Source organism: Pezoporus occidentalis, unplaced genomic scaffold, assembly GCF_034315485.1.
Source record: "Pezoporus occidentalis ecotype Australia unplaced genomic scaffold, CSIRO_AGI_Poc_V1 ctg45, whole genome shotgun sequence".
Lineage (NCBI taxonomy): Eukaryota > Metazoa > Chordata > Aves > Psittaciformes > Psittacidae > Pezoporus > Pezoporus occidentalis.
Window position 1 is genome coordinate 99908 of NW_026915780.1, and position 12263 is coordinate 112170.

General features: G+C 35.0%; 1 protein-coding gene across 1 annotated transcript in view; it reads left to right on the forward strand.

Moving 5' to 3' along the window:
* The window catches only part of CFAP46 (cilia and flagella associated protein 46), a 78048-nt gene that overhangs the window by 42758 nt on the left and 23027 nt on the right, over positions 1 to 12263 (forward strand). The window contains exons 26-34 of the mRNA XM_062635103.1: positions 2096 to 2286; positions 4252 to 4371; positions 4754 to 4918; positions 5317 to 5465; positions 6896 to 6994; positions 7255 to 7384; positions 8298 to 8444; positions 9821 to 10021; positions 11470 to 11576. Coding sequence (XP_062491087.1) covers positions 2096 to 2286; positions 4252 to 4371; positions 4754 to 4918; positions 5317 to 5465; positions 6896 to 6994; positions 7255 to 7384; positions 8298 to 8444; positions 9821 to 10021; positions 11470 to 11576 — 1309 coding nt within the window. The remainder of the gene's footprint in view (positions 1 to 2095; positions 2287 to 4251; positions 4372 to 4753; positions 4919 to 5316; positions 5466 to 6895; positions 6995 to 7254; positions 7385 to 8297; positions 8445 to 9820; positions 10022 to 11469; positions 11577 to 12263) is intronic.

Below are 12263 nucleotides of genomic sequence, written 5' to 3' on the forward strand. Positions count from 1 at the left end.
TAGATGAGATCTCTAGCACCCTGTCCAGCTGTGTCTTGAAAACCCCCAGTGAGGGGGACTCCACTATGTCCCTGGAGGGAGCTTGTGCCAGTGACAGATTGTTCTTACTGTAAAAATTTATTTCTTAGATCATGATGAAACCTCTTTGGGTACAACTTGTACCCATTGCTCCTTGTCTCCTCTGTGTGGCTTCTTGTGAATAGAGAACCTCTATCCTTTTTGTAGCTGCCCTTTAAGTACTGGACAACTGTTGGGTAGAGAAGTGATTCAGAGCAGGCCTGTGGAGAAGGACTTGGGGGTGTTGGTTGATGAGAAACTTAACATGAGCTGGCTTCAGTGTGTGCTCACAGCCGAGAAAGCCAACCATATCCTGGGCTGCATTAAAAGGAGCGTGAGCAGCAGGTCAAAGGAGGTGATCCTGCCCCTCTGCTCTCACGAGAACCCACTTGCAGCACTGGGTGCAGTTCTGGTGTCGTCAACATAAGAAGGACGTGGAACTGTTGAGGCAAGTAGAGGAGGCCATGAGGATGATCAGGGGCTGGAGCACCTCGCATATGAAGATAGGCTGAGAAAGTTGGGGCTGTTCAGCCTGGAGAAGAGAAGCTTTGTGGAGACCTTGTAGCAGCCTTCCAGTATCTGAAGGGGGCCTACAGGGATGCTGGGGAGGGACTATTCATCAGGAACTGTAGAGATAGGACAACGGGTAACGGGTTTAAACTTAAGCAGGGGAAGTTCAGGTTAGATACAAGGAAGAAGTTCTTTACTGTGAGGGTGGTGAGGCACTGGCACAGGGTGCCCAGAGAAGTGATAAATGCTCCATCCCTAGCTGTGTTTAAGGCCAGGTTGGACGGGGCCTTGGGTGACATGGTCTAGTGTGAGGTGTCCCTGCCCATGGCAGGGAGGTTGGAACTGGATGATCTTAAGGTCCTTTCCAGCCCTTCCTATTCTATGATTCTATGATCTATGATTCTGTGTTGAACAGCACAGGTACCAGTCCCTGTGGGATCCCAGGAGGCTGCCAACCTGAGCAAATACCATTGATCCTGGCCATCTGAGTACAGCGTGTTAGCAAATTTCCTACCCATCTTGCAGACCACCAGCATCTTGCCATCTGTATCTTTTATTATGAAAGAATAAAATTAATCTGCTGAACTGTCCCTTTCCCTAACTTTACTGTGTGTTAACTTTATTATAGAGTGTTAATCATGCTCAGAATTCACTCAATTTCTTTGCTACTTTAGTGACTTCATTTGTGACAGTTACTGGATTATGTAACAGTAACAGGTGTTACCCTTACTGCAGTGTGCTTTATGTTGTAGAGCATCAATTTGATGTTGAAAGAGAACCATGTGTTTATAGTACTTAACTTCAAGCTGAAAATCTGCTAATTACTTGGCTTTGAGCTGAATTTCAAGCAGAGTTGGAATTTCCATAAAGCATCAGAGTTTACTGAAAAGTAACTAGAATTACACAGCATAAAGGAGAGGATTGAGTAGCAGAGTACCTTCTGTTGTTGCCATCAAGAACCATTAAGATACCTTGTTACAGACTTAAGGATGAGCTTGAGCTATGTTCTAGACTTAGTTGACACTGACCCATCTGTAGTTAGATTATTGCTCCTTTCTGTTTTGGAAGTGAGTGCTGGCCAAATATGCTTGTTGCTGGCTAGGCTACCAGGAATTAGGATCTCGTCTTTGGTCAGGTAGAAAACACTACATCAAGATCAAGAGGATTTTGACTTAACTGCAATGCTTCTCAAGTGGCTGAAATAAGTAAGTTACACTGTCTTTCACACGGATTTATTTTCAAGAAGATAAAGTGTGCTTGCGTTGGAATTAATTTCTCTGTCAGGCTTACACCATTTAATATACATAGCTGTTATATTATTCATTGTAAACATGGTATGAGTAGCATTGCATCGCTATAAGAAAAACATCTTCAGTAGATGGATTTCCATTTTAATTCTTTTCATAAATATTTTCATTTTAAATTCAGAAATTTTAACTTTTGAAAATATTTTGTAAGTACTGTCACTATGAGCATGTTATTTATTTTTTAACAGAAAAAGATAATATACCAAAATTTTCTCCTGCAGAAAATTTGAAGACAGACATTGGAGCAAATGATACCATGCCCCAAATTAATTTGGAAGATCTGAGTGATATTAAAGAATTGGAAGCTTTGTTTAGAGCACAGACATTAATAGCTTTAATTTCTGGTCATAGTTCTCCTTTTCATCAGCAGCACTGTTTGATGGCATATGCTTGTATCATCCGTATCTGGCAGGTGAGATTGTTATGAGCTTATATTAATTATATTAAATTGTGGCCAGTATATTTCAAGTTATCTTGTGTAATCGTGGTGCCAGCTATTCGCATGATGTTTTAACTAATCTTTAGGATTTCCTACTTTGTGATATAGCTAGCATGTTTTCTCAGGTTAAGGATTAAAAAAGATTGTTTCTCTCGGAAAAACGGAGAAGAGCCATGAAGGATAAAAGCAGTGGCCCACTGTTTCTCTGCAGTATGTTCATGCATTTCATGCAAAAGGCTTGCAAATCTAGTAATTTCAGTTTGTTAAAGGATCTTGGTAGTGGCACGATACATGCTGAAGACATTGCTAACAGTTCTGAGGAATCTGTAATTAGATTACAGACAGACCTTCAACTAAGCCTGAATCAAGGGGGCTGTCATTTTGACTGAAAGGAATTGTGTGACATAGTTAAATTCAAATTTGTTTCTCAGGTTTTGAGAAGTATAGACAAGCAGTGTTTACCAGTCATTATACTCAATTCCTTTTTGCATTGTTACAGCATTTCAGGTCAAACCGATCTATTTCATTTCTTACTGATACGTATGTCTAATTTAAAAGGCTATTGGAAATCATAGCAAAAATCATAGGAAAACAATTATACATTAAATATGAGTAAATCTTTGAAGGGACTAAATCTACACTTGGTAATAGTAATGACTCAAATCTTACAGAGACAATCTTAGCGTTGTAAATAGGATATATCTATGTAGCTTCATTCCAACTAGATGTAAAAGCCTGCAATTTTTACTCCTGTAACAAGTTTCATGTATATATATATATATATATATATGTTCAAGTATTCATTGTGAAATCAGTTCAGACTCTTAACATTTGATGGAAGACAGGAATTGGAAAAAATGAATGTTGGTGTTTTCAGAATTATATAAATATAATTTTTAATACCATGACCTTGACTGAGTGTCTTACTAGAGAAAAAAATATCTGAAAGGAGTATTACTGTTTGGATAGACTATTAAAAAGACTTAATGCAGCTGTCAGTGCCAGTTTTAGGACAATGACAATAATCATAAGAACTCATATATACAGCTGAACAGTGCTGTGAGAAAAAGAACAGCTATGGTACTAAAGGAACAAAAGCACTACAGAGCAGCTTAACCTTGTTTGGGAGTCAATAGTAAAGCAGACTTGACTGCAGATGCCCATTTCTGAAGCAGGCTTTTAGAGTTAGGACTTCATTAATAACTCAGAAGATATATAAATGTTCTCTGAAAATCTCAATAACTGCAGCCAAATTAGCTGGCTCTTACTTTAAAAATACCTTTAACTTGAAAATTTCACAACTTGTGCAGCATCCAGCATTATTTTTTGTTCATATTTTATTTGCTACTCCTGATCCCTCCAGCAGAATATATTCATCTTCCCAAATTAATGTGCTTTTTAAATTTTAGGTAAGAGCAGAATTCATGCTATTATAGAGAAATTTTCAATGGATGCTTTCATATGCTTAAATATTTAGATTTTTTTTTTAATATAACATTCATTAGTAGCATTATAGACTAATCCAGAAGCAGAACAGAGTGGCTCTCTGCAGTCTTCCAGATTACTTTGGTATGAAATTCATCCCTTGCAGAAGATGAAGCCATCTAAAGTAGCAGTTTAAAAAAAAAGAATCCAATTTGCAACCACATAGGTTTAAAAAATCGGAGTAGTATTTTAGTACAAAAGTGATGTCATTTTTTTACATTCAGCTGATTAATTGCATTGTCATGATCATTCTAAATGGTTGTACAAATAACACAAGCATCTAGGGGTCTCTCAAGTATTAGTTTTCTGAAGAAAGCTCTTACACAAATAACAATGTGGTACCTGGCAGTTGTTAATAGCTGTAGATGGTGAGTTACGGTGAATAATCATTATTATTAGAAATTGACATTATTACTGAAAATTGAAAGTAATTAACTGTAATTATTTATCTAGGTATCGTTGTCAGCATCAGGTCCTATTACAAAAGTATTATCAAAGTCTTCCCCACTTACAGCTCCTCAGAAGGTGCAGTCTGTAATTGCTCCTAAAAAAGAGAAGGACAACAAGAAACATGTAAGAACCCTTTCCTGTGGAATTAAAACAATCATCTCTTTCTAAGAGATGTTTCCCTGGGCTCATTTGTTTTAACAAATACTTCCGTTTCTTTCTTGTAAATGCTCTCATAGCCTGAGAATTTCTCTTGGAGTCTCTATATCATACCTTCACTCTTGATCGCATGGACTTGAGAGGCCATAAATTTACAGATGCTTTTCTTTTGTTTGCTGCATTGATCAAAATAGTACTGTTTTGTAAAAATCACAGTTTTACATCTAGAGGTCTAGTCACTCAAACTTTAAAGGATATTGAGTAGATAATGTTGGTTTAGTGTTTTTTTTTATGTTATTTGAATATTTTATACCAACGAATGATAATTTGGCCTTATTTTTTATTATAGGTTGAAATTTCTGGAAAAGAGAAGCCTAAAGGGAAGGGGTCAGTTCATACCTTACCAGCAAACGTAGAAGAATGGGCTTATTATGACTGTCCCAATGAAATTAGAGATATTTTTAAACAGAAAACAAATTGTTACGGTATTAACTGGCATAATTTCCCCAAACCTGTAAGTATACTCCTCAAAATCCTAGAGTGTTTGTTATTTAGGAAAAAGCAAGTAGCAGGGAACTACGTTGTGGTTTAGGTTTTCTGTTTGTGAGACAGATTATATTCAGACTGCAGTCAGAAATCCTTCCTTGTCATAGTATTCATTAATATGTCAGAAAGTGTTAGTCTGCCCTCTGCATGCTGAAATTAACATTAAAAAAACATTAACAGAATGCCTGTACTGGCTCCTATGTACCTGGCTGATTTTTCAGCTTGAGAGTTTGTTTAATTATTTAAATTATTTTTTAATTAAAATTTGGAACTGAAGATTGAATCATTAATTTAAATTTAAATTTATTCAATACAAAATAAGGTTTATACTGATTGAATTAAACAATTTTTTTTTTTTTTTTCCAGACTTGCACTTTGTATTTTATGGACCTTTTATCTAAAGAACTACAGAAAATTTTTTGCCCCCACTTCATTCTTCCCATCTTGCAGCTAGCTGAAGTTATTGCTAATGAAGTTGTGGAATGTCGAAGTCTGTCTGACCTCTATCACCTTCGGTTTGTATCCTTTATTTATTTTCAATAAAAGAGAAACTCAACGGAAAGAACAATTCATTAATATTTCAGTAAATAGTAAACAGGTTTTTGATGACTTACTGTTTATATTTTTAATGGGTTTTATTTATTTTAATTTCTTTTTTATACATTTTAATAGAATTTTGATGAATTGGTTTGCTTGTGGTATTAAAGCCACTAAGTTTATCTGTTACTAAGCATGATCTCCACAAAGAAAGGTGAACAAGATTATGAACTCAAACCACTTTCATGTGAATAATTTTTGAAATGCCTTATTGTTATGGAACTGAACAGGGCAAAGTCCAAAAATGTTTCAATGAAACTAAGACTCCCATCTTGCATCAAAGTTACATCATTTAGCTTATGAGCCCCCATAAGTATCCCCAATAAGCTCATTCTCTATTATAGGCATTTGCCTTTGTGACCAAAATTCTGTTATTTTTATGAAAGATTAGCCCTAAAAGATTTGAGTCACAGATATTTTATATGCATGCAATGGCAAATTATTGCTGGTTTAGTTAAAATGTTTTGTCATGCTTTTTTGAAATGTATTGCATAATGTTTGCTTAATAAGTAACAGTTATAAGCAATAATTGTTTGCTTAATTCCCAATAGTTGTGAAATAATGTACTTATAAAATGCCTGAAAGAGGTCACATGGAATAGATAAATATTCCTATATGCAAAGGTCAGCATGTTTATCTTAATTGCAAATCAGTTACTGAATTACTACCCAACAAGACTAAAAGTGATTTACTAATAGGAAATGGATTTGCAGCCAAGCTTTGCCAGCCAGGTTTTTTGTTGACTCCTCAAGATTTCATTTTATTTCATGGTATTTTATTTATATCTATCACCTTATTTTTGATCAGATACGTATACACAAACATGTTCCTCTTTACTCAATATACAAAAGCAGGTTAACACAAACACATGTATGGGATTTTTTTGCATGCTGTAGTGAGACTGTATTTTAATTATTTTTGTACTTTTACTACATCATTTTTGCTGCTGAATTGGAGAGATACGCGTTTGATGAATGGGCTAGGGATACCGGTGGATGCCACATCCCTGGAAGTGTGTATTCTAGGTCAGTTGGATGGGGCTTTGAACAACCTTTTCTGATGAAAGATGTTCCTGCCCATGGCAGAGGGATTGTATAAGATGATATTTAAGGTCCCTTCCAACCCAAACCATTCTGTGATTTTATGACCTCTGTCAGTGTGTAATTTCAGCTACCACAGTTCCACCTTTTTTGTTTAAAATTTTTGTTACTGACAGTATTAACCAAGACGTAAGAAGGTAGGACTGACAAACGTGGAATGTGTGCTCTTCACATAGAATGTGCTTGGATGAAGCAATGTAGGAAAGATTCTGATTGTTTCTTAAAAATTTCTTTTTTTTTATTCTCAGAATTGCCCTGATCTGTTCAGACCTAAAACTGAATCAGGCATCTTTGCATCATGAGAAAGCAGCTGGAGAAGCCTACATTAGTGAATTAGAACAGGCAATGTATGTATTTTCACTACAGAGGCTGTATTTAGCTGGGATTTTTTTCCTACGCTTGATAAGTGGTGTTGGGGGGGGAATTAAACCCCATGATGCTTAACACAAATGTGGTGCATTAGCTGGGCCCTAAAATTCTGTGCAATATTGGTTTGTATTTATCTGCAGAGTGAGTGTTTGGTGAAGATGACTAACACACTAATACTTCATCATGAAATACTTTCAAAATATACTTGAATTTACTTTTTTTTTTCCTTGTGCTTTAGGTGTAGGCAAGAAATTGCACTGAAAAAAGAAAAAAAATTACATACTATGACAGAAGACAAAGAAACATTTTTTGAAAATACTCAGCAGAATGGTACCAGGGATGAGAATACCCTTACTTCAAGTGAAAAGGTTTTTCTTTCTACTCCAGTTACTTTAATAAATTATGGTTCACTCCTTATTTTCATATACTTGCTAATTTGTTTCTATGTAATTTTATACTTGAGAAATACACAAACACAAAAAGTTTAACTGCATACTAGTTAGATTGGCAGGCACCAGCTGAATGTGAGCGGAGTTTGCCTGGCATAGTTTTTGTATTGTGGAGCAAGAATAGAATCTGTATTAATATAAAATACAACTACATTTCTACAAATGGAATCTGGGACTAGTTCAAGTCAGTGGAAAAGACTGAGAAGTGAAAAAGCATTGTATTCACCACTGGTCTCAGTTTTGCCTTCTTCCTCTCTCCATTATATCACTGCATACTGTTTTGCTCCCTCAGACACATTTTTTTAAAGGCATGCAAATATTTCAGCTGTCTTTTTTGTCTCTTTAGGAAGATAACTGCCTTACTGATATTTCTCAAACTTACCTCCACTTTCCTCTTTATTGTGGCAATTCTTTCCTTGCTTTTATCATATCATTTTGCTGTCTTTGTATATTTTTTCTATTCTTGTGTATGTAAAGAATCATTTGCTAATTTCTAATCCCTCTCATGTCACCTTTTTTAGCTCTTGCAAATGTTCTTTGGTTCAGTTATTACCAAGAATCATCTTCTTCGTGACAGTAGCAGATCTGAAGCAGTTCATGTGTTCTAAAATTAGTTTTAATAGTATATATTTATAGTCCTCAAAAGGCATTCAACTAATAAATATAAATCTCAAAGTAAACCTGTTTTTCCTGTAATACAGAGTTGAATTTCAAAGTTAGAAAATAGAACTGGACTGTGGGGTATATCAAGAATTGATAGGATAGGTAATAACAATTTGTAATCCATATAGTTTAGTTTGAAATTTATGAAGGTGTAATACTTTTTTTTCAGGTTTTTGAGTTAAATGAAGCAACAGGGAAAGGACTGAGTGCACTTTCTTTCCCTTATTTGTGGATAGAAAAAGCTGAAGTATTAATCCAGCTAGGCTTGTATCAACCAGCAAGACTTCTGCTATCAGAGGCCCATGCTGCAACACAGGTATATCAGAAATAAAATAGAAAAAGAAACATTATTAAAACATGTAGGAAAAAAAATTAATTTTGATGCAGTTGTTCCTCATAATAATAATAATCAAATTGCAATTATCAAACCTTACTCATCCCTCAACCCCAACCCTCTGTCATTTGGGTTTCAATGTATCTAATGCATACATTTAAACACATGGCACTTAAGGCCAACTTTATGGGAATTGTCTGAAGATTATTTCAACTTGTGAAGTAGTGTCAGCACCTCTGTCTGCTTTGCACTGAGCTTGGTAGATGTATGTGTATCCAAACCTTGTTTTTAAAAATAGTTTAGGGACATTCAGGATTTGCTCATGACAGAGCATTTAGCTCCATCCTCTCAACATTTTGATCATTTCACAGTCTAGTTATATAATTTTGAATTTCATTACTCTTTTACTGCTAACTGTGTTTTGATAAACAGCCACTGACACTGAAACTATGACTCAGAATTCTGGCAGATCTATGTAAGTGTCCCTGTGTTCCATCAAACAAATCCACATCACCTCATTGTTATGAAGGGTATACATTAAAGATATTCTTTCTATATCCACTGTCCTCCGTTATAGCTCTTTTTTTGGTTATATGGGTTGCTGAAACATAATTATTGCAATTCCCGTACTTCTAAAAAAAAATATTGTTATCCTTTTATTCCACAATAATTATTCTCATGTAAATAAAAACTATCTATGATTATTTAGCGTGAATCATGAATGCTCTGAATAATAGTAATTAATAATATAGTCATTAGTAATATCGTGTCTCTTCTTAAAGCATTAATTTAGTATTGTACATTGAGGAAAGTTCATTAGGGAGAACAATAATTTTAATTGTACAATTTCTTACTAGTATTTTGCGTGTCTGTATGCTAGTATACAATCTGTACTGTACACTGCATTTGTCTCTTGCATGCTACTAGTATATAGTTTATAACAAGCATAAGGTAGCACTGTAAATTTGCTGGAGCTCTGTCTATCTAGATCCCAGTTCAGTAAAAAAATTTTCATCATTACATTTCTTCATCAGACACTGACAAATTACAGTAGATATATACATAATAATAGCAGAAAAATAGCTCCCTTTGCTTGTGGGATAGAAGAAATATAAAGAAATATAAAGAAACATAAAGTCTGTTTGAAGGTTTTTAAATTTTTGATAATAAGTAGAAGGTTTTTATTTAAAAAAAAAGCAATATAAGGCGTAACAAGAAAATGCTACAGGTAATTGAGGAAATACAATTTTCTTCTTACTTCTGTGCCTCTTCATAAGTTTACTCTAAAATATGATAGAAGTAAATATGAATAGGTGTAGTGGGTCGTTTGTATGTAAGTCATGTGTCTTTCTTCCTAGGAATTGGGGGCCCTATATGATGTGTCAAGGTGCTTGTACTTACTTGCTGTATTGGCTAACCTGGAAAGAAACCACAGACAAGCTAAAGCACTCCTGGAAAAAGCACAGCTTCTAGGAGGAGATGAACGGTTTTGGTACAACAGTACTCTTAGTCTAATAGAAGCAATTCTAGAAGAAGATAGGGAAGGAAAACAAAGCATGGTAAGGAAGCTTTTTGGTTGTGGTGGGTTTTTTCAGCACTGGTGCCTGTCAGTAAAGAGAAATGTCGCCATTGCATTTCAATAGAATTAAAAATACGTGTTAAATGCAGTTAATGTTTTCTCTGTTGTGCATTCAACAAACATTAATTGAAGGCCAGTAGGAATGAGTATTTACCCTCAGAAGTTCAGGGTGTTTTTATTATAAACTGTATGTCCTTCTATTGAAAGAGCAATTGTAATCTAGTATGTGTAACTAAATCCCAGAAATCTGATTCTCTTGGTTAGAATGCTTTTGTACTCAGACAATTCTGTTAATATGGATGAATGCTTTTTCCATATTGAATACAGAATATAATTTTCACTGTTATTTCCTAGTATGTCTTTCCTTTTCAAATATTTCAGTGTTGCAAATATTATTTCTAGGTTGACAGATACTGCTGTAAGTATAATACATATATTTATTGAAAAACATTTACTGTTTAACCTTTAACTTTCATGAGTTTCAGTGTAAATGTAATCTTGTGTCTGTGATGATCTGTCCTTTACTGGTAATCAGTGCAAGTCTGTTTTGTCTAGAGGGATGATTTTGGTTTGAGCTCAGTTCACATTTACAGTTGTTTAAGGAAAAAGTATCTGATTACCAGTGAGAGTAGTTACTAAGTTTTTGCCAGTAAACCTATTAATGAAATGTGTGAGGTGGATTTTTTTATTCCTCTATATAATTTGATCAACATAACTGCAGCAGCAGCATTTTTTAATAAAGACAAATCTGTAGATGAGGTTTGGAGCATCATCTAAGGACTTTTTCATTCAAAACTATTACTTTATGACTTCTTTTACATCCCCAGTTGGCAAAACTCTAGTAGTGTAATGCTTACTGGTGGATTAATATGTAGGTAAGGATGCAGGAATCTGTTCCTAAGAAGATGCATGTGAAATACAGAATTAATTGACTATTTAGGTTGGAGTTCATCTGGTCTAACCCCAGCAAAGGAGAGGCATTTAGAAGTGAAATCTGACCTTAACTGCCAAATCAAGTTGCTCTGGGCTCTACATTGCCATTTTTCACGTTTCCAAGAATGGAGATTCCACAGGCTTCCTGGGCCCTTGATAGTTCCTAAAAAAAATTACCATGAGGGTGGTAGAATTCCCCTTTTTCAAGTTGGGTCTGTTATCCTTCATTCTTTTGGTATGTATGTCTAAGATGAGTCTGGCTTCATCTTCTGTCTTTGTGTTTATGTGCTTCAGTCACTTAATCATCAAAAAATCTCAGTGTGATCATAACTCATATTTTCTAAACTTTTACACACTTGTCAAGAATCAGTCATCTCGGGGAATACTAGGGAAGGATACTCAACATGTTCTGCACAAAGTTTAAGCTTTTAAAATGAATGTTTGATATTATATACAGACATTTAAAGTAGATGAGATTTCTGATGTTACCTGCAGGCTTGTGAGATACTGGAACACACTGTAAATGTACTCAGATCTACTTTACTGAAGAGACCTAACAGACAATCAGAGTTGGGTTTTATAATTACTTCCCTTGAAGCCAGGTAACTGTCTTTTCATTAAAATATGCATCTTCTACTTTGCAGCTACATTGTATGTATATGGTGATTTTTACCATTCATCTTTGTTTTAGTGTGGTGCAGTCTGTGGATTCTCAAATATTTTTCTTCTAAGTAATTTATATTTTTTTTTAGATTTCTTAATTTAAATTTCCTTTAAATTCCTTCATTCTTGTAGCCCTACTACTTGTTAAAATGATAAGCTAGTTCAGATACCGCAACCTACTGTACGTAGTTTGTGATGTAGGTTACCCAAAGGAGCAAGATACATTTGCCTATGCAGAGGCATCTGTTTGAGCACAGGTATTCCCGCAACACTACTGTAGTCTGCAGTATTCACTTACTTGTCTCCTCACTGTGATCCAAGAAGTCTTTTGGTTACATTGAAATCCAAGCACAAAGAACTTAAAAATATGTTTGTAGGAGAAGAGAATTATGTAACATTTACACTTTGTCCTCTGTCCAGAAAAGTTTCCAGAAACTTTTGGATTAGAAAGGGAGGACTAACAGTCTCCTTAGTTTAACTACAGTTAGAAGATTGGCTAGGCCTAGGCAGATCGAATAATTAGATACATGGAACAGGTGGCACGTACATTTGAATCTGAAAATACAGTATTTTGATTTTTTTAAGGACCTACTGTGACTTGTAGACCACAGAGTTAAAGACTGAAG